This window comes from Coturnix japonica, chromosome 19, assembly GCF_054131305.1.
Source record: "Coturnix japonica strain WE chromosome 19, WE-NBRP24, whole genome shotgun sequence".
Lineage (NCBI taxonomy): Eukaryota > Metazoa > Chordata > Aves > Galliformes > Phasianidae > Coturnix > Coturnix japonica.
The window spans coordinates 176,702-197,997 of record NC_140681.1 but is presented as its reverse complement, the minus strand read 5'-3'; the positions used below and the strand labels follow the sequence as shown (position 1 = coordinate 197,997).

General features: G+C 52.1%; 5 protein-coding genes across 5 annotated transcripts; all 5 read left to right on the top strand.

Annotated features, from left to right (window-relative positions):
- Window positions 1-2,680: 2,680 nt before the first annotated feature.
- On the top strand, window positions 2,681-4,230 carry LOC146757706 (fibrous sheath-interacting protein 2-like). Its single transcript, XM_085520579.1, has 4 exons — window positions 2,681-2,734; window positions 3,186-3,311; window positions 3,848-4,009; window positions 4,117-4,230. The coding sequence occupies exons 1-4, from the start codon at window positions 2,681-2,683 to the stop codon at window positions 4,228-4,230; spliced, it is 456 nt and encodes a 151-aa protein (XP_085376705.1).
- On the top strand, window positions 4,213-5,728 carry LOC146757705 (uncharacterized). The gene has a single exon (XM_085520577.1). It carries the CDS (start codon window positions 4,622-4,624, stop codon window positions 5,726-5,728), a length of 1,107 nt encoding a protein of 368 aa, XP_085376703.1. The 5' UTR covers window positions 4,213-4,621.
- Window positions 5,729-10,064: 4,336 nt separating this feature from the next.
- Window positions 10,065-11,614, top strand: LOC146757704 (fibrous sheath-interacting protein 2-like). The gene is made up of 4 exons (XM_085520576.1): window positions 10,065-10,118; window positions 10,570-10,695; window positions 11,232-11,393; window positions 11,501-11,614. The coding sequence occupies exons 1-4, from the start codon at window positions 10,065-10,067 to the stop codon at window positions 11,612-11,614; spliced, it is 456 nt and encodes a 151-aa protein (XP_085376702.1).
- LOC146757703 (uncharacterized) lies at window positions 11,597-13,929 on the top strand. Its single transcript, XM_085520606.1, has one exon. It carries the CDS (start codon window positions 12,006-12,008, stop codon window positions 13,110-13,112), a length of 1,107 nt encoding a protein of 368 aa, XP_085376732.1. The 5' UTR covers window positions 11,597-12,005; the 3' UTR covers window positions 13,113-13,929.
- Window positions 13,930-17,991: 4,062 nt separating this feature from the next.
- Window positions 17,992-20,947, top strand: LOC146757702 (uncharacterized). Its single transcript, XM_085519425.1, has 3 exons — window positions 17,992-18,079; window positions 18,616-18,777; window positions 18,885-20,947. The coding sequence occupies exon 3, from the start codon at window positions 19,390-19,392 to the stop codon at window positions 20,593-20,595; it is 1,206 nt and encodes a 401-aa protein (XP_085375551.1). The 5' UTR covers window positions 17,992-18,079; window positions 18,616-18,777; window positions 18,885-19,389; the 3' UTR covers window positions 20,596-20,947.
- The last annotated feature ends 349 nt before the right edge of the window (window positions 20,948-21,296 follow it).

Sequence of the window (21,296 nt, the reverse complement as noted above, 5' to 3'; positions counted from 1 at the left end):
AAGTTCAACAAGGACAAGTGCCCTGAGTTGGGGAAATCTCAAGCACAGATAAAGGTTGGGTGGAGAATGGCTTGAGAGCAGCACCGAGGAGAAGGATTTGGGGGTCTCAGATGATTCAGCACGAGGTGGCAGTGTACGCTTGTAGCCTGAAAGGCCAAGTATATCCCAGGTTTCATCAAGAGAAGCGTGACCAGCGGGTCGAGGAGGTGATTCTGCCCCTCCGCGCTGCTCTTGTAAGACCCCACATGGAGTACTGTGTCCAGTTCTGGGGACCCCAACACAAGGACACTGAGCTGTTGGAGCAGGTCCAGATGAGGGAAATGGAGATGATCAGAGGGCTGGAGCACCTCCTCTAGAAGGACAGGCTGAGAGAGCTGGGGCTCTTCAGCCTGGAGAAGAGAAGGCTCCAGGGGGACCTTATAGCAACCTCCCAGTATCTGAAGGGAGTCCATAGGAAAGCTGGGGAGGGACATTTTATAAATGCATGTAGTGACAGGATGAAGGAAAATGGTTTTAAACTGGAAGAGGGGAGATTTAGAATACATACCATGAAGAACTTTACTGTGAGGGTGGTGAAACACTGGAACAGGTTTCCCAGTGAGGCTGTGGATGCCTCACAGAATCACAGAATTGCAGGGGTTGGAAGGGACCTCTAGAGATCATCGAGTCCAACCCTCCTGCCAAAGCAGGCTCCCTACACCACGTCGCACAGCTCGGCGTCCAGTCGGATCTTGAATATCTCCGCAGAAGGAGACTCCACCACCTCCCTGGGCAGCCTGTTCCAGTGCTACGTCACCCTCACCGTAAAGAAGTTCTTGAGCACATTCCTGCGGAACATCCTATGCTGAAGTTTCATCCTATTACCCCTAGTCCTGTCCCACGCATTACTGAAAAGAGACCAGCCTCGCCACTATGGCACCCACACCTCAGGTATTTATAAACCTGGATCAAATCCCCACTCAGCCTTCTTTTCTCAAGGCTAAACAGACCCAGTTCGCTTAGTCTCTCATCATAGGGGAAATGCTCCAGGCCCTTCACCATCTTTGTGGCCCTCCGCTGGACTCTTTCCAAGAGATCCCTGTCTTTTTTGTACTGGGGAGCCCAGAACTGGACACAGGATTCCAGAGGAGGCCTCACCGGGGCAGAGCAGAGCGGGAGGATCACCTCCCTCGACCTGCTGGCCACGCTCTTTTTAATACACCCCAGGATGCCATTGGCCTTTTTGGCTACAAGGGCACACTGCTGGCTCATGGTCAATCTGTCGTCCACCAGGACGCCCAGGTCCCACTCAGCAGAGCTCCTGTCCAGCAGCTCTTCCCCCAGCCTGTACCGGTGCATGCAATTATTTCTCCCTAGGTGCAAGACTCTACACTTGCTTTTGTTAAACCTCATCCGGTTTCTTACTGCCCAGCTCTCCACCCTGTCCAGGTCCCTCTGAATGGCAGCACAGCCTTCAGGCGTGTAAGCCAGTCCTCCCAACTTTGTGTCATCACAAACTTGCTGAGGGTGGTCACTATCCCCTCATCAAGGTCGCTGATGAAGATGTTGAACAAGACCGGACCCAGCACAGACCCCTGAGGGACGCCGCTAGTTACAGGCCTCCAGCCAGATTCCGCACCACCAACGACAACCCTCTGCACTCGGCCAGTCAGCCAATTCTCGACCCACTTCACCTTCCGCTCATCTATCCCATACTTCCTCAGCTTTGTTATAACAACGTCATGGGGGACAGTATCAAAAGCCTTACAGAAATCAAGGTAGACTACATCTACCGCTCTCCCCCCGTCCACCCAGCTAGTGACATCTTCATAAAAGGCCACCGGGTTGGTCGAGAACAACCTCCCCTTGGTGAACCCATGCTGAGTACTCCTGATAACCTCCTTTTCTCCCAGTTGTCTGGAGATGGCATCCAGCACAAGCTGTTCCATCACCTTCCCTGGGACAGAGATGAGGCTGATTGGCCTATAATTACCCGGGTCTTCCTTCTTGCCCTTTTTGAAGACAGGAGTGACACTGGCCGTCCTCCAGACTTCAGGCACCTCCCCAGTTCTCCAAGACCTCTGATAGATTACAGAGAGCGGCTCAGCAACGACCTCCAGAAGCTCTCTCAGCACCTGTGGATGCACCCCATCAGGTCCCAAGGATTTATGGACCTTAATATTTCCTAGGCACTCACGGACCACCTCTTCCCTGACTAAAGGGAAATCTCCCATTCCCCACACTCTCTCATTAACCTCCAGGGCATGGGATTCCCGAGGGAGAGCCCTTTCACTAAAGACAGAAGCAAAAAAGGCGTTCACTATTTCCACCTTCTCAGCATCCCTCCTCTCCCTGGAAGCACTCGAGGCCAGGCTGGATGCGTTGTGAGCAACCTGGTCTACAGCGAGGTGTCCCTGTCTATAGCAGGTTGGAACGGGGTGATCTTAAGGGTCCCTTCCAACACAAACCATTCTAAGATTCTAGGACAGAAAAACAGGCCAGCTCTCCCACATTGTTTCAGTGTCATTTACTTATAAAACAAGCTCTGGGACAACCCGAGAAGGTATTTGTTCCACGTGCAGCATCACCTGTGATAGAAACCAAGGAAGCCTACAGCAGGCCTCAGGACTCAGCAAGCCTTTTTGGCTCAAAGCAGGGCCAGCTGGAGCAGCTTACCATGAGTGCACCCAGAAGGGCCTCCATGCAGCTGCAGGCTTGCCGCGTGTCATTGCACGTCATTGTGATGCAACAGTGGGTGAGCGTGACATAAAGCTGCAGGCTGGAACTCCGGCTGGGGTGGCCTCAGTTCGCTGCTGCTGGAGCGAGAGGTGGTAGCGGAAGGTTGCAGCTCTCAGAGAGTTCCTACCAGGAGCCATGGAGCGCTGTGGCAGTGCTGGATTCCGAAATCCAGATGAATTTCTGAGCAGAGCGGGGAAGAGCGGAAAGGTGAGCGCTGCTACATCAAGAGAGGGCTGAGTGCAGCAGCCTGGGGTATGCAGGGCTGCTCTGGGGCTGTAGATGCTCTCCAGAGGCTGAGGGACACTTCTCCTCATGCTGGTGCTGGAGAAGGCTTGCAGGGAATCGCACCTCTCTGCACATCCCAGCATCGGGTACAGAAGTGGGGAGGGAGCTGCCAAAGGGAGCGGAGGTGGGCTGGAGAGGGGAATGGAGTGTCTGAGTGTCCAAGCATGTCTTTGTCTTTCTAGCTCCGACCCGGAGGACAGGAAGTTGGAGCAGGATGTAGCTGGCTGCTGGACCTTCCACTCGGGGTTAAAATCCCTGTGCAGCCCGGCACCAAGCTCCTCTTCGCCAGGAGAAAGCTGGGGGAAAAGGTGAGAGGAGGAGGGAAGCGTCAAAAAGGGCTCTTGTTTCCTGGGGTTGCCGCCATGCCAAGGAGGCCTTGTGGCCACCGGCTCTACTGTGGGACCTATGGCCCTTTGCCCCAACTGCATACGGGAATGAGGGGATGCTTCTGGCTCCACAGCAGGGAGACCACCAAGGGCTGGTCAATAGCAGTGCCCACCAGTCAGGAGAGGGTCTGAAAACTGGGATTTTCACACCGGATGAGCTTATCAGCAGCAGTTCCCTCACCTTATCTGGCACCAGGCAAGCAGGCAGCTGCTGGCCATGTGTTGGGATGCTGGGGCCAGGCACTCATCTGGCACAGCTAGAAATGTGGAGACCAGGCCGTTCCTGGAGGAGGGCGCAACCCTCTGCTCTCCCTCTTGGAGGACTTAGGAAAACCCAGACATGACTGTTTGGGAAAGAGGCAAGAGGCCAGCCTGTGGGTGTGAGCAGCTTGGAAGTGTCTCTGTCTCTTTGCTGCTCTCTCCTTCCCCATTCACACTCTACAACACATCTCTTCCAGCTCCACCAGCCTTCTCCTCAGTTTGACCTGAGAGATCCGTACAGTCGCAATCTGTGCACAGAGTACAACAGCCTGCATGACCCGCATCTGCGGGAGTTCCACAACCGCAAAAACAACCTGCGGAACCTGAAGAAACGGGGCTTGGTCACCGAGGATGGCGACGTAAGTTTGGCTGTTGGGCTGACCAACACGGGTCTCGTCAGGAGGGCTTTCCAGTCTGCCAGGCAGGGGCCTGACACTACAGCCATCTGTCATTGTCTCTTCTGTAGGTTGTCTGCACTCTGAAGGAGTTCAACGAGTACAGGCAGTACCTGACCAGGCTGAAGCTGGAGAAAAAGCAAGCAAAGAGGCGAGAAGAGGTAGGCAAAGCCCAGTATTGGTAGGCACGTGTCAGCAGCATGGCACTGAGGGCACGGGCTTTACTTGATGGATCTGAGGGAGATGGGGAAAGCAGAAAAGGTGAGGGACGGGCTGGTGGTCTAGGCATTGAGGCAAGGAAAGGACAGCTCAGCTCAGAGCTGAGCTAGCACAGCGTGCTGGTGTGAAGGCAGCCTGGAAAGTCGCTTGCTTACAAACAGAGCACTGTGGCAGCCATTCTCTTCTGCCCTCATTGCAAGGCTGAAGCAGTGTGCTCTCCCTCTTCTGCGTAAAGCAACAGTACTTAGGGTGGGAAGCACTCTCTAAGACAAGACCAAGCATAAACCCTCTGTTCCCTTCCAGGATGAGCTTCTTCGGGAGATTTCCAATTTGAAGAAATCGATCCACAGACTACAGATGGCCAGGGACGAGTTCCGGCCGGGTTCTGTGGATTACAATGCGGGTTCGAAAATCAGACCCACAAAGCTTCATAAACCAGCTGGCCCCTCTCCTTCATGCCATAATCTGTCTGGACAACGCAGAAGGAATGTGGCTTTGATGGAGCATGGCCTTCAAAGAGACTCATGGAGCACAGGGCGTGCAATGAAGCTGCCTGAGAAGTCACCCAAACCTGAGTTGGGCAGGGAAGGCTCCAAACTCCCTAGAAGCATCCGTTCAGTTTCTGCCTCAACCAGTAACTCCAGAGTCCCCAGAAGCATCCAGACTGCTTCTGATTTAACAACAAAGTCCGGAGTCCCCAGAAGCACCCCTACTGCTTCGGTTTCAACAACAAAGTCCGGAGTACCCAGAAGCATCCCTACTGCTTCTGCCCCAACAACAAAGTCTGGAGTCCCCAGAAGCATCCAGACTGCTTCTGTTTCAACAACAAACTCCGGAGTCCCCAGAAGCATCCCTACTGCTTCTGCCTCACCAACAAAAAACTCCGGAGTCCCCAGAAGCATCCCTACTGCTTCTGCCCCAACAACTAACTCAAGAGTCCCCAGAAGCATCCCTACTGCTTCTGCCCCAACAACAAAGTCCGGAGTCCCCAGAAGCATCCATACTGCTTCTGTTTCAACAACAAAGTCCGGAGTCCCCAGAAGCATCCCTACTGCTTCTGCCCCAACAACTAACTCCAAACTCCCCAGAAGCATCCATACTGCTTCTGCCCCAACAACTATCTCAAGAGTCCCCAGAAGCATCCAGACAGCTTCTGCCTCAGCAACAAAACCACAGCTCCCTGGACATTGCAAATTCAGAGAGATGTCTAAAAAACAAGCAGGGAGTCTTCCAAAGGAGACTGGGACTCGGCTGAGAGAAGTAAAGGGGAAGGGGAAGGCACCGGATCCTCCTGTCTGCTCATATAAGAGGGATTCCGATGAGGACACAGAAAATGAATCCAGGATCCCCCAAAAAGTAGAGTATTTAATTGTTGATGATCTAATACCAACTAATACCTTGCAGGCAATTCCATCCCTGGCTTGGGAAGCTATAGAGATTGAAGTGAAGACAACCTGGAAGTAGAATTCATTTAAATCCAACACACTGCACCTAAGCCAAGCGCTGCTGAGTTATCTGAGTAGCAGCATTTGTCAACAGTTTCTGGCCTGGTTCGGCCCGGTTCCACGCCTAGCGGGGTGGGGGGACCTGCAGATCCAGGACCCAGGGAAGGGAAAAGGGAAAAAAAGGGAAAACAAGTAGAGAGATGGGCCAAAAACCAAACCAGTGGCAACAAATTAGTTCTAATTGGTTTAATTAATTTTAATTTCTTTAATTCGTTTTAATTTGTTTAATTAATTGACCAAAGATGATACCAAATTGCAAGATAACACACTACAGTACAATGTATCATAATTACTATCATGATTAGAATTAAAACCAATAAAAAAAATAAAATTAGAAAGTGTGTCTGAAAACTGAAGTCCTTATTCTAAAGCCGAGGTCAGAGCTGGGATCAAAAAGGAAAGGGGAGGTCAAGTGATTTACGAATGGCTTTTATCTTTTGCTCTGAACAGAAAGGGTGACAGAGCAGCAAGCAATCCTCTGGGGGATGTAGTTGTTCTCTGCTGGGGGTACATGCAGTGTTACAGGCTTGGGACAGAATGGCTGGATGACTGTGAAGAGGAAAGGGACCTGGGGCTGTTGGTCGATGCTCGGCTCAACATGAGCCCACAGTGTGCCCAGGTGGCCAAGAAGGCCAACGGCATCCTGGCCTGTATAAGAAACAGTGTGGCCAGCAGGAGCAGAGAGGTGATCATCCCTCTGTACTCAGCTCTGGTGAAGCCGCATCTCAAGTACTGTGTTCAGTTTTGGGCTCCTCACTACAAGAAGGACACTGAGGATGAGGTCCTCTGTAAATAGACAGGAGGAGATTCACATTCAGAAAACTTGGTCCTCATAGGGGACTTCAACCACCCTGATATCTGTGGGAGGGACAACACAGCATCGCACCAGAAATCAAAGAGGTTTCTGGAATGTGCTGATGATAACTTCCTCTTCCAAGCAGTATGGGAACCTCAAAGATCAGGTTAGGAAAGCTAAAACTCAGGCAGAACTAAATCTAGCTGGGGACAGAAAGGGGAACAGGTATATCAGTGATTAAAAAGAAGGTAAGCGAGGATGTGGGCCCTCTCTGGAAGGCAACTAGAGGCCTGCTCATGAGGAATACAGAGAGAGCTGAGGTGCTCAATGACTTCTTTGCTTCAGGCCTCACTGGCAAGTGCTCTAGGCACAGAGCCCAAACTGCAGAAAGCAACAGTAAAACTTGGAGAAGGTGGATCTGTAAGTGCTGTAAGTGAAGATCAGGTTCTAGACCATCGAAAGAATCTGAAGCTGCACAAGTCCAAGGGATCCATCCGCAGCTTCTGAGGGAACTGGTGGATGAACTTGCCAAGCTGCTGTGCATCGTATTTGAAAGGTCATGGCAGTCTGGTGAAGTTCCCACTGATCAGAAAAGGGGAAACATAACCCCCCTATTCCGGATCGGGAAAAAAGAAGATCCAGGGAACTACAGGCCAGTCAGTCTCACCTCTGTGCTTGGTAAGATCGCGGGGTAGATCCAACTGAAGGCCCTACTGCACCACACGGAAAAATAAAGACAAGGTGGCTGGTGGTAATCAAAATGGTTTCACCATGGGCAAGTCAGACGTGACAAACTTGGTGGCCCATGTCAACTTCATGAAGTTCAACAAGGACAAGTGCCCTGAGTTGGGGAAATCTCAAGCACAGATAAAGGTTGGGTGGAGAATGGCTTGAGAGCAGCACCGAGGAGAAGGATTTGGGGGTCTCAGATGATTCAGCACGAGGTGGCAGTGTACGCTTGTAGCCTGAAAGGCCAAGTATATCCCAGGTTTCATCAAGAGAAGCGTGACCAGCGGGTCGAGGAGGTGATTCTGCCCCTCCGCGCTGCTCTTGTAAGACCCCACATGGAGTACTGTGTCCAGTTCTGGGGACCCCAACACAAGGACACTGAGCTGTTGGAGCAGGTCCAGATGAGGGAAATGGAGATGATCAGAGGGCTGGAGCACCTCCTCTAGAAGGACAGGCTGAGAGAGCTGGGGCTCTTCAGCCTGGAGAAGAGAAGGCTCCAGGGGGACCTTATAGCAACCTCCCAGTATCTGAAGGGAGTCCATAGGAAAGCTGGGGAGGGACATTTTATAAATGCATGTAGTGACAGGATGAAGGAAAATGGTTTTAAACTGGAAGAGGGGAGATTTAGAATACATACCATGAAGAACTTTACTGTGAGGGTGGTGAAACACTGGAACAGGTTTCCCAGTGAGGCTGTGGATGCCTCACAGAATCACAGAATTGCAGGGGTTGGAAGGGACCTCTAGAGATCATCGAGTCCAACCCTCCTGCCAAAGCAGGCTCCCTACACCACGTCGCACAGCTCGGCGTCCAGTCGGATCTTGAATATCTCCAGAGAAGGAGATTCCACCACCTCCCTGGGCAGCCTGTTCCAGTGCTACGTCACCCTCACTGTAAAGAAGTTCTTGAGCACATTCCTGCGGAACATCCTATGCTGAAGTTTCATCCTATTACCCCTAGTCCTGTCCCACGCATTACTGAAAAGAGACCAGCCTCGCCACTATGGCACCCACACCTCAGGTATTTATAAACCTGGATCAAATCCCCACTCAGCCTTCTTTTCTCAAGGCTAAACAGACCCAGTTCGCTTAGTCTCTCATCATAGGGGAAATGCTCCAGGCCCTTCACCATCTTTGTGGCCCTCCGCTGGACTCTTTCCAAGAGATCCCTGTCTTTTTTGTACTGGGGAGCCCAGAACTGGACACAGGATTCCAGAGGAGGCCTCACCGGGGCAGAGCAGAGCGGGAGGATCACCTCCCTCGACCTGCTGGCCACGCTCTTTTTAATACACCCCAGGATGCCATTGGCCTTTTTGGCTACAAGGGCACACTGCTGGCTCATGGTCAATCTGTCGTCCACCAGGACGCCCAGGTCCCACTCAGCAGAGCTCCTGTCCAGCAGCTCTTCCCCCAGCCTGTACCGGTGCATGCAATTATTTCTCCCTAGGTGCAAGACTCTACACTTGCTTTTGTTAAACCTCATCCGGTTTCTTACTGCCCAGCTCTCCACCCTGTCCAGGTCCCTCTGAATGGCAGCACAGCCTTCAGGCGTGTAAGCCAGTCCTCCCAACTTTGTGTCATCACAAACTTGCTGAGGGTGGTCACTATCCCCTCATCAAGGTCGCTGATGAAGATGTTGAACAAGACCGGACCCAGCACAGACCCCTGAGGGACGCCGCTAGTTACAGGCCTCCAGCCAGATTCCGCACCACCAACGACAACCCTCTGCACTCGGCCAGTCAGCCAATTCTCGACCCACTTCACCTTCCGCTCATCTATCCCATACTTCCTCAGCTTTGTTATAACAACGTCATGGGGGACAGTATCAAAAGCCTTACAGAAATCAAGGTAGACTACATCTACCGCTCTCCCCCCGTCCACCCAGCTAGTGACATCTTCATAAAAGGCCACCGGGTTGGTCGAGAACAACCTCCCCTTGGTGAACCCATGCTGAGTACTCCTGATAACCTCCTTTTCTCCCAGTTGTCTGGAGATGGCATCCAGCACAAGCTGTTCCATCACCTTCCCTGGGACAGAGATGAGGCTGATTGGCCTATAATTACCCGGGTCTTCCTTCTTGCCCTTTTTGAAGACAGGAGTGACACTGGCCGTCCTCCAGACTTCAGGCACCTCCCCAGTTCTCCAAGACCTCTGATAGATTACAGAGAGCGGCTCAGCAACGACCTCCAGAAGCTCTCTCAGCACCTGTGGATGCACCCCATCAGGTCCCAAGGATTTATGGACCTTAATATTTCCTAGGCACTCACGGACCACCTCTTCCCTGACTAAAGGGAAATCTCCCATTCCCCACACTCTCTCATTAACCTCCAGGGCCTGGGATTCCCGAGGGAGAGCCCTTTCACTAAAGACAGAAGCAAAAAAGGCGTTCACTATTTCCACCTTCTCAGCATCCCTCCTCTCCCTGGAAGCACTCGAGGCCAGGCTGGATGCGTTGTGAGCAACCTGGTCTACAGCGAGGTGTCCCTGTCTATAGCAGGTTGGAACGGGGTGATCTTAAGGGTCCCTTCCAACACAAACCATTCTAAGATTCTAGGACAGAAAAACAGGCCAGCTCTCCCACATTGTTTCAGTGTCATTTACTTATAAAACAAGCTCTGGGACAACCCGAGAAGGTATTTGTTCCACGTGCAGCATCACCTGTGATAGAAACCAAGGAAGCCTACAGCAGGCCTCAGGACTCAGCAAGCCTTTTTGGCTCAAAGCAGGGCCAGCTGGAGCAGCTTACCATGAGTGCACCCAGAAGGGCCTCCATGCAGCTGCAGGCTTGCCGCGTGTCATTGCACGTCATTGTGATGCAACAGTGGGTGAGCGTGACATAAAGCTGCAGGCTGGAACTCCGGCTGGGGTGGCCTCAGTTCGCTGCTGCTGGAGCGAGAGGTGGTAGCGGAAGGTTGCAGCTCTCAGAGAGTTCCTACCAGGAGCCATGGAGCGCTGTGGCAGTGCTGGATTCCGAAATCCAGATGAATTTCTGAGCAGAGCGGGGAAGAGCGGAAAGGTGAGCGCTGCTACATCAAGAGAGGGCTGAGTGCAGCAGCCTGGGGTATGCAGGGCTGCTCTGGGGCTGTAGATGCTCTCCAGAGGCTGAGGGACACTTCTCCTCATGCTGGTGCTGGAGAAGGCTTGCAGGGAATCGCACCTCTCTGCACATCCCAGCATCGGGTACAGAAGTGGGGAGGGAGCTGCCAAAGGGAGCGGAGGTGGGCTGGAGAGGGGAATGGAGTGTCTGAGTGTCCAAGCATGTCTTTGTCTTTCTAGCTCCGACCCGGAGGACAGGAAGTTGGAGCAGGATGTAGCTGGCTGCTGGACCTTCCACTCGGGGTTAAAATCCCTGTGCAGCCCGGCACCAAGCTCCTCTTCGCCAGGAGAAAGCTGGGGGAAAAGGTGAGAGGAGGAGGGAAGCGTCAAAAAGGGCTCTTGTTTCCTGGGGTTGCCGCCATGCCAAGGAGGCCTTGTGGCCACCGGCTCTACTGTGGGACCTATGGCCCTTTGCCCCAACTGCATACGGGAATGAGGGGATGCTTCTGGCTCCACAGCAGGGAGACCACCAAGGGCTGGTCAATAGCAGTGCCCACCAGTCAGGAGAGGGTCTGAAAACTGGGATTTTCACACCGGATGAGCTTATCAGCAGCAGTTCCCTCACCTTATCTGGCACCAGGCAAGCAGGCAGCTGCTGGCCATGTGTTGGGATGCTGGGGCCAGGCACTCATCTGGCACAGCTAGAAATGTGGAGACCAGGCCGTTCCTGGAGGAGGGCGCAACCCTCTGCTCTCCCTCTTGGAGGACTTAGGAAAACCCAGACATGACTGTTTGGGAAAGAGGCAAGAGGCCAGCCTGTGGGTGTGAGCAGCTTGGAAGTGTCTCTGTCTCTTTGCTGCTCTCTCCTTCCCCATTCACACTCTACAACACATCTCTTCCAGCTCCACCAGCCTTCTCCTCAGTTTGACCTGAGAGATCCGTACAGTCGCAATCTGTGCACAGAGTACAACAGCCTGCATGACCCGCATCTGCGGGAGTTCCACAACCGCAAAAACAACCTGCGGAACCTGAAGAAACGGGGCTTGGTCACCGAGGATGGCGACGTAAGTTTGGCTGTTGGGCTGACCAACACGGGTCTCGTCAGGAGGGCTTTCCAGTCTGCCAGGCAGGGGCCTGACACTACAGCCATCTGTCATTGTCTCTTCTGTAGGTTGTCTGCACTCTGAAGGAGTTCAACGAGTACAGGCAGTACCTGACCAGGCTGAAGCTGGAGAAAAAGCAAGCAAAGAGGCGAGAAGAGGTAGGCAAAGCCCAGTATTGGTAGGCACGTGTCAGCAGCATGGCACTGAGGGCACGGGCTTTACTTGATGGATCTGAGGGAGATGGGGAAAGCAGAAAAGGTGAGGGACGGGCTGGTGGTCTAGGCATTGAGGCAAGGAAAGGACAGCTCAGCTCAGAGCTGAGCTAGCACAGCGTGCTGGTGTGAAGGCAGCCTGGAAAGTCGCTTGCTTACAAACAGAGCACTGTGGCAGCCATTCTCTTCTGCCCTCATTGCAAGGCTGAAGCAGTGTGCTCTCCCTCTTCTGCGTAAAGCAACAGTACTTAGGGTGGGAAGCACTCTCTAAGACAAGACCAAGCATAAACCCTCTGTTCCCTTCCAGGATGAGCTTCTTCGGGAGATTTCCAATTTGAAGAAATCGATCCACAGACTACAGATGGCCAGGGACGAGTTCCGGCCGGGTTCTGTGGATTACAATGCGGGTTCGAAAATCAGACCCACAAAGCTTCATAAACCAGCTGGCCCCTCTCCTTCATGCCATAATCTGTCTGGACAACGCAGAAGGAATGTGGCTTTGATGGAGCATGGCCTTCAAAGAGACTCATGGAGCACAGGGCGTGCAATGAAGCTGCCTGAGAAGTCACCCAAACCTGAGTTGGGCAGGGAAGGCTCCAAACTCCCTAGAAGCATCCGTTCAGTTTCTGCCTCAACCAGTAACTCCAGAGTCCCCAGAAGCATCCAGACTGCTTCTGATTTAACAACAAAGTCCGGAGTCCCCAGAAGCACCCCTACTGCTTCGGTTTCAACAACAAAGTCCGGAGTACCCAGAAGCATCCCTACTGCTTCTGCCCCAACAACAAAGTCTGGAGTCCCCAGAAGCATCCAGACTGCTTCTGTTTCAACAACAAACTCCGGAGTCCCCAGAAGCATCCCTACTGCTTCTGCCTCACCAACAAAAAACTCCGGAGTCCCCAGAAGCATCCCTACTGCTTCTGCCCCAACAACTAACTCAAGAGTCCCCAGAAGCATCCCTACTGCTTCTGCCCCAACAACAAAGTCCGGAGTCCCCAGAAGCATCCATACTGCTTCTGTTTCAACAACAAAGTCCGGAGTCCCCAGAAGCATCCCTACTGCTTCTGCCCCAACAACTAACTCCAAACTCCCCAGAAGCATCCATACTGCTTCTGCCCCAACAACTATCTCAAGAGTCCCCAGAAGCATCCAGACAGCTTCTGCCTCAGCAACAAAACCACAGCTCCCTGGACATTGCAAATTCAGAGAGATGTCTAAAAAACAAGCAGGGAGTCTTCCAAAGGAGACTGGGACTCGGCTGAGAGAAGTAAAGGGGAAGGGGAAGGCACCGGATCCTCCTGTCTGCTCATATAAGAGGGATTCCGATGAGGACACAGAAAATGAATCCAGGATCCCCCAAAAAGTAGAGTATTTAATTGTTGATGATCTAATACCAACTAATACCTTGCAGGCAATTCCATCCCTGGCTTGGGAAGCTATAGAGATTGAAGTGAAGACAACCTGGAAGTAGAATTCATTTAAATCCAACACATTGCACCTAAGCCAAGCGCTGCTGAGTTATCTGAGTAGCAGCATTTGTCAACAGTTTCTGGCCTGGTTCGGCCCGGTTCCACGCCTAGCGGGGTGGGGGGACCTGCAGATCCAGGACCCAGGGAAGGGAAAAGGGAAAAAAAGGGAAAACAAGTAGAGAGATGGGCCAAAAACCAAACCAGTGGCAACAAATTAGTTCTAATTGGTTTAATTAATTTTAATTTCTTTAATTCGTTTTAATTTGTTTAATTAATTGACCAAAGATGATACCAAATTGCAAGATAACACACTACAGTACAATGTATCATAATTACTATCATGATTAGAATTAAAACCAATAAAAAAAATAAAATTAGAAAGTGTGTCTGAAAACTGAAGTCCTTATTCTAAAGCCGAGGTCAGAGCTGGGATCAAAAAGGAAAGGGGAGGTCAAGTGATTTACGAATGGCTTTTATCTTTTGCTCTGAACAGAAAGGGTGACAGAGCAGCAAGCAATCCTCTGGGGGATGTAGTTGTTCTCTGCTGGGGGTACATGCAGTGTTACAGGCTTGGGACAGAATGGCTGGATGACTGTGAAGAGGAAAGGGACCTGGGGCTGTTGGTCGATGCTCGGCTCAACATGAGCCCACAGTGTGCCCAGGTGGCCAAGAAGGCCAAGGGCATCCTGGCCTGTATAAGAAACAGTGTGGCCAGCAGGAGCAGAGAGGTGATCATCCCTCTGTACTCAGCTCTGGTGAAGCCGCATCTCAAGTACTGTGTTCAGTTTTGGGCTCCTCACTACAAGAAGGACACTGAGGATGAGGTCCTCTGTAAATAGACAGGAGGAGATTCACATTCAGAAAACTTGGTCCTCATAGGGGACTTCAACCACCCTGATATCTGTGGGAGGGACAACACAGCATCGCACCAGAAATCAAAGAGGTTTCTGGAATGTGCTGATGATAACTTCCTCTTCCAAGCAGTATGGGAACCTCAAAGATCAGGTTAGGAAAGCTAAAACTCAGGCAGAACTAAATCTAGCTGGGGACAGAAAGGGGAACAGGTATATCAGTGATTAAAAAGAAGGTAAGCGAGGATGTGGGCCCTCTCTGGAAGGCAACTAGAGGCCTGCTCATGAGGAATACAGAGAGAGCTGAGGTGCTCAATGACTTCTTTGCTTCAGGCCTCACTGGCAAGTGCTCTAGGCACAGAGCCCAAACTGCAGAAAGCAACAGTAAAACTTGGAGAAGGTGGATCTGTAAGTGCTGTAAGTGAAGATCAGGTTCTAGACCATCGAAAGAATCTGAAGCTGCACAAGTCCAAGGGATCCATCCGCAGCTTCTGAGGGAACTGGTGGATGAACTTGCCAAGCTGCTGTGCATCGTATTTGAAAGGTCATGGCAGTCTGGTGAAGTTCCCACTGATCAGAAAAGGGGAAACATAACCCCCCTATTCCGGATCGGGAAAAAAGAAGATCCAGGGAACTACAGGCCAGTCAGTCTCACCTCTGTGCTTGGTAAGATCGCGGGGTAGATCCAACTGAAGGCCCTACTGCACCACACGGAAAAATAAAGACAAGGTGGCTGGTGGTAATCAAAATGGTTTCACCATGGGCAAGTCAGACGTGACAAACTTGGTGGCCCATGTCAACTTCATGAAGTTCAACAAGGACAAGTGCCCTGAGTTGGGGAAATCTCAAGCACAGATAAAGGTTGGGTGGAGAATGGCTTGAGAGCAGCACCGAGGAGAAGGATTTGGGGGTCTCAGATGATTCAGCACGAGGTGGCAGTGTACGCTTGTAGCCTGAAAGGCCAAGTATATCCCAGGTTTCATCAAGAGAAGCGTGACCAGCGGGTCGAGGAGGTGATTCTGCCCCTCCGCGCTGCTCTTGTAAGACCCCACATGGAGTACTGTGTCCAGTTCTGGGGACCCCAACACAAGGACACTGAGCTGTTGGAGCAGGTCCAGATGAGGGAAATGGAGATGATCAGAGGGCTGGAGCACCTCCTCTAGAAGGACAGGCTGAGAGAGCTGGGGCTCTTCAGCCTGGAGAAGAGAAGGCTCCAGGGGGACCTTATAGCAACATCCCAGTATCTGAAGGGAGTCCATAGGAAAGCTGGGGAGGGACATTTTATAAATGCATGTAGTGACAGGATGAAGGAAAATGGTTTTAAACTGGAAGAGGGGAGATTTAGAATACATACCATGAAGAACTTTACTGTGAGGGTGGTGAAACACTGGAACAGGTTTCCCAGTGAGGCTGTGGATGCCTCACAGAATCACAGAATTGCAGGGGTTGGAAGGGACCTCTAGAGATCATCGAGTCCAACCCTCCTGCCAAAGCAGGCTCCCTACACCACGTCGCACAGCTCGGCGTCCAGTCGGATCTTGAATATCTCCAGAGAAGGAGATTCCACCACCTCCCTGGGCAGCCTGTTCCAGTGCTACGTCACCCTCACTGTAAAGAAGTTCTTGAGCACATTCCTGCGGAACATCCTATGCTGAAGTTTCATCCTATTACCCCTAGTCCTGTCCCACGCATTACTGAAAAGAGACCAGCCTCGCCACTATGGCACCCACACCTCAGGTATTTATAAACCTGGATCAAATCCCCACTCAGCCTTCTTTTCTCAAGGCTAAACAGACCCAGTTCGCTTAGTCTCTCATCATAGGGGAAATGCTCCAGGCCCTTCACCATCTTTGTGGCCCTCCGCTGGACTCTTTCCAAGAGATCCCTGTCTTTTTTGTACTGGGGAGCCCAGAACTGGACACAGGATTCCAGAGGAGGCCTCACCGGGGCAGAGCAGAGCGGGAGGATCACCTCCCTCGACCTGCTGGCCACGCTCTTTTTAATACACCCCAGGATGCCATTGGCCTTTTTGGCTACAAGGGCACACTGCTGGCTCATGGTCAATCTGTCGTCCACCAGGACGCCCAGGTCCCACTCAGCAGAGCTCCTGTCCAGCAGCTCTTCCCCCAGCCTGTACCGGTGCATGCAATTATTTCTCCCTAGGTGCAAGACTCTACACTTGCTTTTGTTAAACCTCATCCGGTTTCTTACTGCCCAGCTCTCCACCCTGTCCAGGTCCCTCTGAATGGCAGCACAGCCTTCAGGCGTGTAAGCCAGTCCTCCCAACTTTGTGTCATCACAAACTTGCTGAGGGTGGTCACTATCCCCTCATCAAGGTCGCTGATGAAGATGTTGAACAAGACCGGACCCAGCACAGACCCCTGAGGGACGCCGCTAGTTACAGGCCTCCAGCCAGATTCCGCACCACCAACGACAACCCTCTGCACTCGGCCAGTCAGCCAATTCTCGACCCACTTCACCTTCCGCTCATCTATCCCATACTTCCTCAGCTTTGTTATAACAACGTCATGGGGGACAGTATCAAAAGCCTTACAGAAATCAAGGTAGACTACATCTACCGCTCTCCCCCCGTCCACCCAGCTAGTGACATCTTCATAAAAGGCCACCGGGTTGGTCGAGAACAACCTCCCCTTGGTGAACCCATGCTGAGTACTCCTGATAACCTCCTTTTCTCCCAGTTGTCTGGAGATGGCATCCAGCACAAGCTGTTCCATCACCTTCCCTGGGACAGAGATGAGGCTGATTGGCCTATAATTACCCGGGTCTTCCTTCTTGCCCTTTTTGAAGACAGGAGTGACACTGGCCGTCCTCCAGACTTCAGGCACCTCCCCAGTTCTCCAAGACCTCTGATAGATTACAGAGAGCGGCTCAGCAACGACCTCCAGAAGCTCTCTCAGCACCTGTGGATGCACCCCATCAGGTCCCAAGGATTTATGGACCTTAATATTTCCTAGGCACTCACGGACCACCTCTTCCCTGACTAAAGGGAAATCTCCCATTCCCCACACTCTCTCATTAACCTCCAGGGCCTGGGATTCCCGAGGGAGAGCCCTTTCACTAAAGACAGAAGCAAAAAAGGCGTTCACTATTTCCACCTTCTCAGCATCCCTCCTCTCCCTGGAAGCACTCGAGGCCAGGCTGGATGCGTTGTGAGCAACCTGGTCTACAGCGAGGTGTCCCTGTCTATAGCAGGTTGGAACGGGGTGATCTTAAGGGTCCCTTCCAACACAAACCATTCTAAGATTCTAGGACAGAAAAACAGGCCAGCTCTCCCACATTGTTTCAGTGTCATTTACTTATAAAACAAGCTCTGGGACAACCCGAGAAGGTATTTGTTCCACGTGCAGCATCACCTGTGATAGAAACCAAGGAAGCCTACAGCAGGCCTCAGGACTCAGCAAGCCTTTTTGGCTCAACGCAGGGCCAGCTGGAGCAGCTTACCATGAGTGCACCCAGAAGGGCCTCCATGCAGCTGCAGGCTTGCCGCGTGTCATTGCACGTCATTGTGATGCAACAGTGGGTGAGCGTGACATAAAGCTGCAGGCTGGAACTCCGGCTGGGGTGGCCTCAGTTCGCTGCTGCTGGAGCGAGAGGTGGTAGCGGAAGGTTGCAGCTCTCAGAGAGTTCCTACCAGGAGCCATGGAGCGCTGTGGCAGTGCTGGATTCCGAAATCCAGATGAATTTCTGAGCAGAGCGGGGAAGAGCGGAAAGGTGAGCGCTGCTACATCAAGAGAGGGCTGAGTGCAGCAGCCTGGGGTATGCAGGGCTGCTCTGGGGCTGTAGATGCTCTCCAGAGGCTGAGGGACACTTCTCCTCATGCTGGTGCTGGAGAAGGCTTGCAGGGAATCGCACCTCTCTGCACATCCCAGCATCGGGTACAGAAGTGGGGAGGGAGCTGCCAAAGGGAGCGGAGGTGGGCTGGAGAGGGGAATGGAGTGTCTGAGTGTCCAAGCATGTCTTTGTCTTTCTAGCTCCGACCCGGAGGACAGGAAGTTGGAGCAGGATGTAGCTGGCTGCTGGACCTTCCACTCGGGGTTAAAATCCCTGTGCAGCCCGGCACCAAGCTCCTCTTCGCCAGGAGAAAGCTGGGGGAAAAGGTGAGAGGAGGAGGGAAGCGTCAAAAAGGGCTCTTGTTTCCTGGGGTTGCCGCCATGCCAAGGAGGCCTTGTGGCCACCGGCTCTACTGTGGGACCTATGGCCCTTTGCCCCAACTGCATACGGGAATGAGGGGATGCTTCTGGCTCCACAGCAGGGAGACCACCAAGGGCTGGTCAATAGCAGTGCCCACCAGTCAGGAGAGGGTCTGAAAACTGGGATTTTCACACCGGATGAGCTTATCAGCAGCAGTTCCCTCACCTTATCTGGCACCAGGCAAGCAGGCAGCTGCTGGCCATGTGTTGGGATGCTGGGGCCAGGCACTCATCTGGCACAGCTAGAAATGTGGAGACCAGGCCGTTCCTGGAGGAGGGCGCAACCCTCTGCTCTCCCTCTTGGAGGACTTAGGAAAACCCAGACATGACTGTTTGGGAAAGAGGCAAGAGGCCAGCCTGTGGGTGTGAGCAGCTTGGAAGTGTCTCTGTCTCTTTGCTGCTCTCTCCTTCCCCATTCACACTCTACAACACATCTCTTCCAGCTCCACCAGCCTTCTCCTCAGTTTGACCTGAGAGATCCGTACAGTCGCAATCTGTGCACAGAGTACAACAGCCTGCATGACCCGCATCTGCGGGAGTTCCACAACCGCAAAAACAACCTGCGGAACCTGAAGAAACGGGGCTTGGTCACCGAGGATGGCGACGTAAGTTTGGCTGTTGGGCTGACCAACACGGGTCTCGTCAGGAGGGCTTTCCAGTCTGCCAGGCAGGGGCCTGACACTACAGCCATCTGTCATTGTCTCTTCTGTAGGTTGTCTGCACTCTGAAGGAGTTCAACGAGTACAGGCAGTACCTGACCAGGCTGAAGCTGGAGAAAAAGCAAGCAAAGAGGCGAGAAGAGGTAGGCAAAGCCCAGTATTGGTAGGCACGTGTCAGCAGCATGGCACTGAGGGCACGGGCTTTACTTGATGGATCTGAGGGAGATGGGGAAAGCAGAAAAGGTGAGGGACGGGCTGGTGGTCTAGGCATTGAGGCAAGGAAAGGACAGCTCAGCTCAGAGCTGAGCTAGCACAGCGTGCTGGTGTGAAGGCAGCCTGGAAAGTCGCTTGCTTACAAACAGAGCACTGTGGCAGCCGTTCTCTTCTGCCCTCATTGCAAGGCTGAAGCAGTGTGCTCTCCCTCTTCTGCGTAAAGCAACAGTACTTAGGGTGGGAAGCACTCTCTAAGACAAGACCAAGCATAAACCCTCTGTTCCCTTCCAGGATGAGCTTCTTCGGGAGATTTCCAATTTGAAGAAATCGATCCACAGACTACAGATGGCCAGGGACGAGTTCCGGCCGGGTTCTGTGGATTACAGTGTGGGTTCGAAAATCAGACCCACAAAGCTTCATAAACCAGCTGGCCCCTCTCCTTCATGCCATAATCTGTCTGTACAACGCAGAAGGAATGTGGCTTTGATGGAGCATGGCCTTCAAAGAGACTCATGGAGCACAGGGCGTGCAATGAAGCTGCCTGAGAAGTCACCCAAACCTGAGTTGGGCAGGGAAGGCTCCAAACTCCCTAGAAGCATCCGTTCAGTTTCTGCCTCAACCAGTAACTCCAGAGTCCCCAGAAGCATCCAGACTGCTTCTGATTTAACAACAAAGTCCGGAGTCCCCAGAAGCATCCGTACTGCTTCTGCATCAACAACAAACTCTGGAGTCACCAGAAGCATCCAGACTGCTTCTGCCTCACCAACAAAAAACTCCGGAGTCCCCAGAAGCACCCCTACTGCTTCGGTTTCAACAACAAAGTCCGGAGTACCCAGAAGCATCCCTACTGCTTCTGCCCCAACAACAAAGTCTGGAGTCCCCAGAAGCATCCAGACTGCTTCTGTTTCAACAACAAAGTCCGGAGTCCCCAGAAGCATCCCTACTGCTTCTGCCTCACCAACAAAAAACTCCGGAGTCCCCAGAAGCATCCCTACTGCTTCTGCCCCAACAACTAACTCAAGAGTCCCCAGAAGCATCCCTACTGCTTCTGCCCCAACAACAAAGTCCGGAGTCCCCAGAAGCATCCATACTGCTTCTGTTTCAACAACAAAGTCCGGAGTCCCCAGAAGCATCCCTACTGCTTCTGCCCCAACAACTAACTCCAAACTCCCCAGAAGCATCCATACTGCTTCTGCCCCAACAACTATCTCAAGAGTCCCCAGAAGCATCCAGACAGCTTCTGCCTCAGCAACAAAACCACAGCTCCCTGGACATTGCAAATTCAGAGAGATGTCTAAAAAACAAGCAGGGAGTCTTCCAAAGGAGACTGGGACTCGGCTGAGAGAAGTAAAGGGGAAGGGGAAGGCACCGGATCCTCCTGTCTGCTCATATAAGAGGGATTCCGATGAGGACACAGAAAATGAATCCAGGATCCCCCAAAAAGTAGAGTATTTAATTGTTGATGATCTAATACCAACTAATACCTTGCAGGCAATTCCATCCCTGGCTTGGGAAGCTATAGAGATTGAAGTGAAGACAACCTGGAAGTAGAATTCATTTAAATCCAACACATTGCACCTAAGCCAAGCGCTGCTGAGTTATCTGAGTAGCAGCATTTGTCAACAGTTTCTGGCCTGGTTCGGCCCGGTTCCACGCCTAGCGGGGTGGGGGGACCTGCAGATCCAGGACCCAGGGAAGGGAAAAGGGAAAAAAAGGGAAAACAAGTAGAGAGATGGGCCAAAAACCAAACCAGTGGCAACAAATTAGTTCTAATTGGTTTAATTAATTTTAATTTCTTTAATTCGTTTTAATTTGTTTAATTAATTGACCAAAGATGATACCAAATTGCAAGATAACACACTACAGTACAATGTATCATAATTACTATCACGATTAGAATTAAAACCAATAAAAAAAATAAAATTAGAAAGTGTGTCTGAAAACTGAAGTCCTTATTCTAAAGCCGAGGTCAGAGCTGGGATCAAAAAGGAAAGGGGAGGTCAAGTGATTTACGAATGGCTTTTATCTTTTGCTCTGAACAGAAAGGGTGACAGAGCAGCAAGCAATCCTCTGGGGGATGTAGTTGTTCTCTGCTGGGGGTACATGCAGTGTTACAGGCTTGGGACAGAATGGCTGGATGACTGTGAAGAGGAAAGGGACCTGGGGCTGTTGGTCGATGCTCGGCTCAACATGAGCCCACAGTGTGCCCAGGTGGCCAAGAAGGCCAACGGCATCCTGGCCTGTATAAGAAA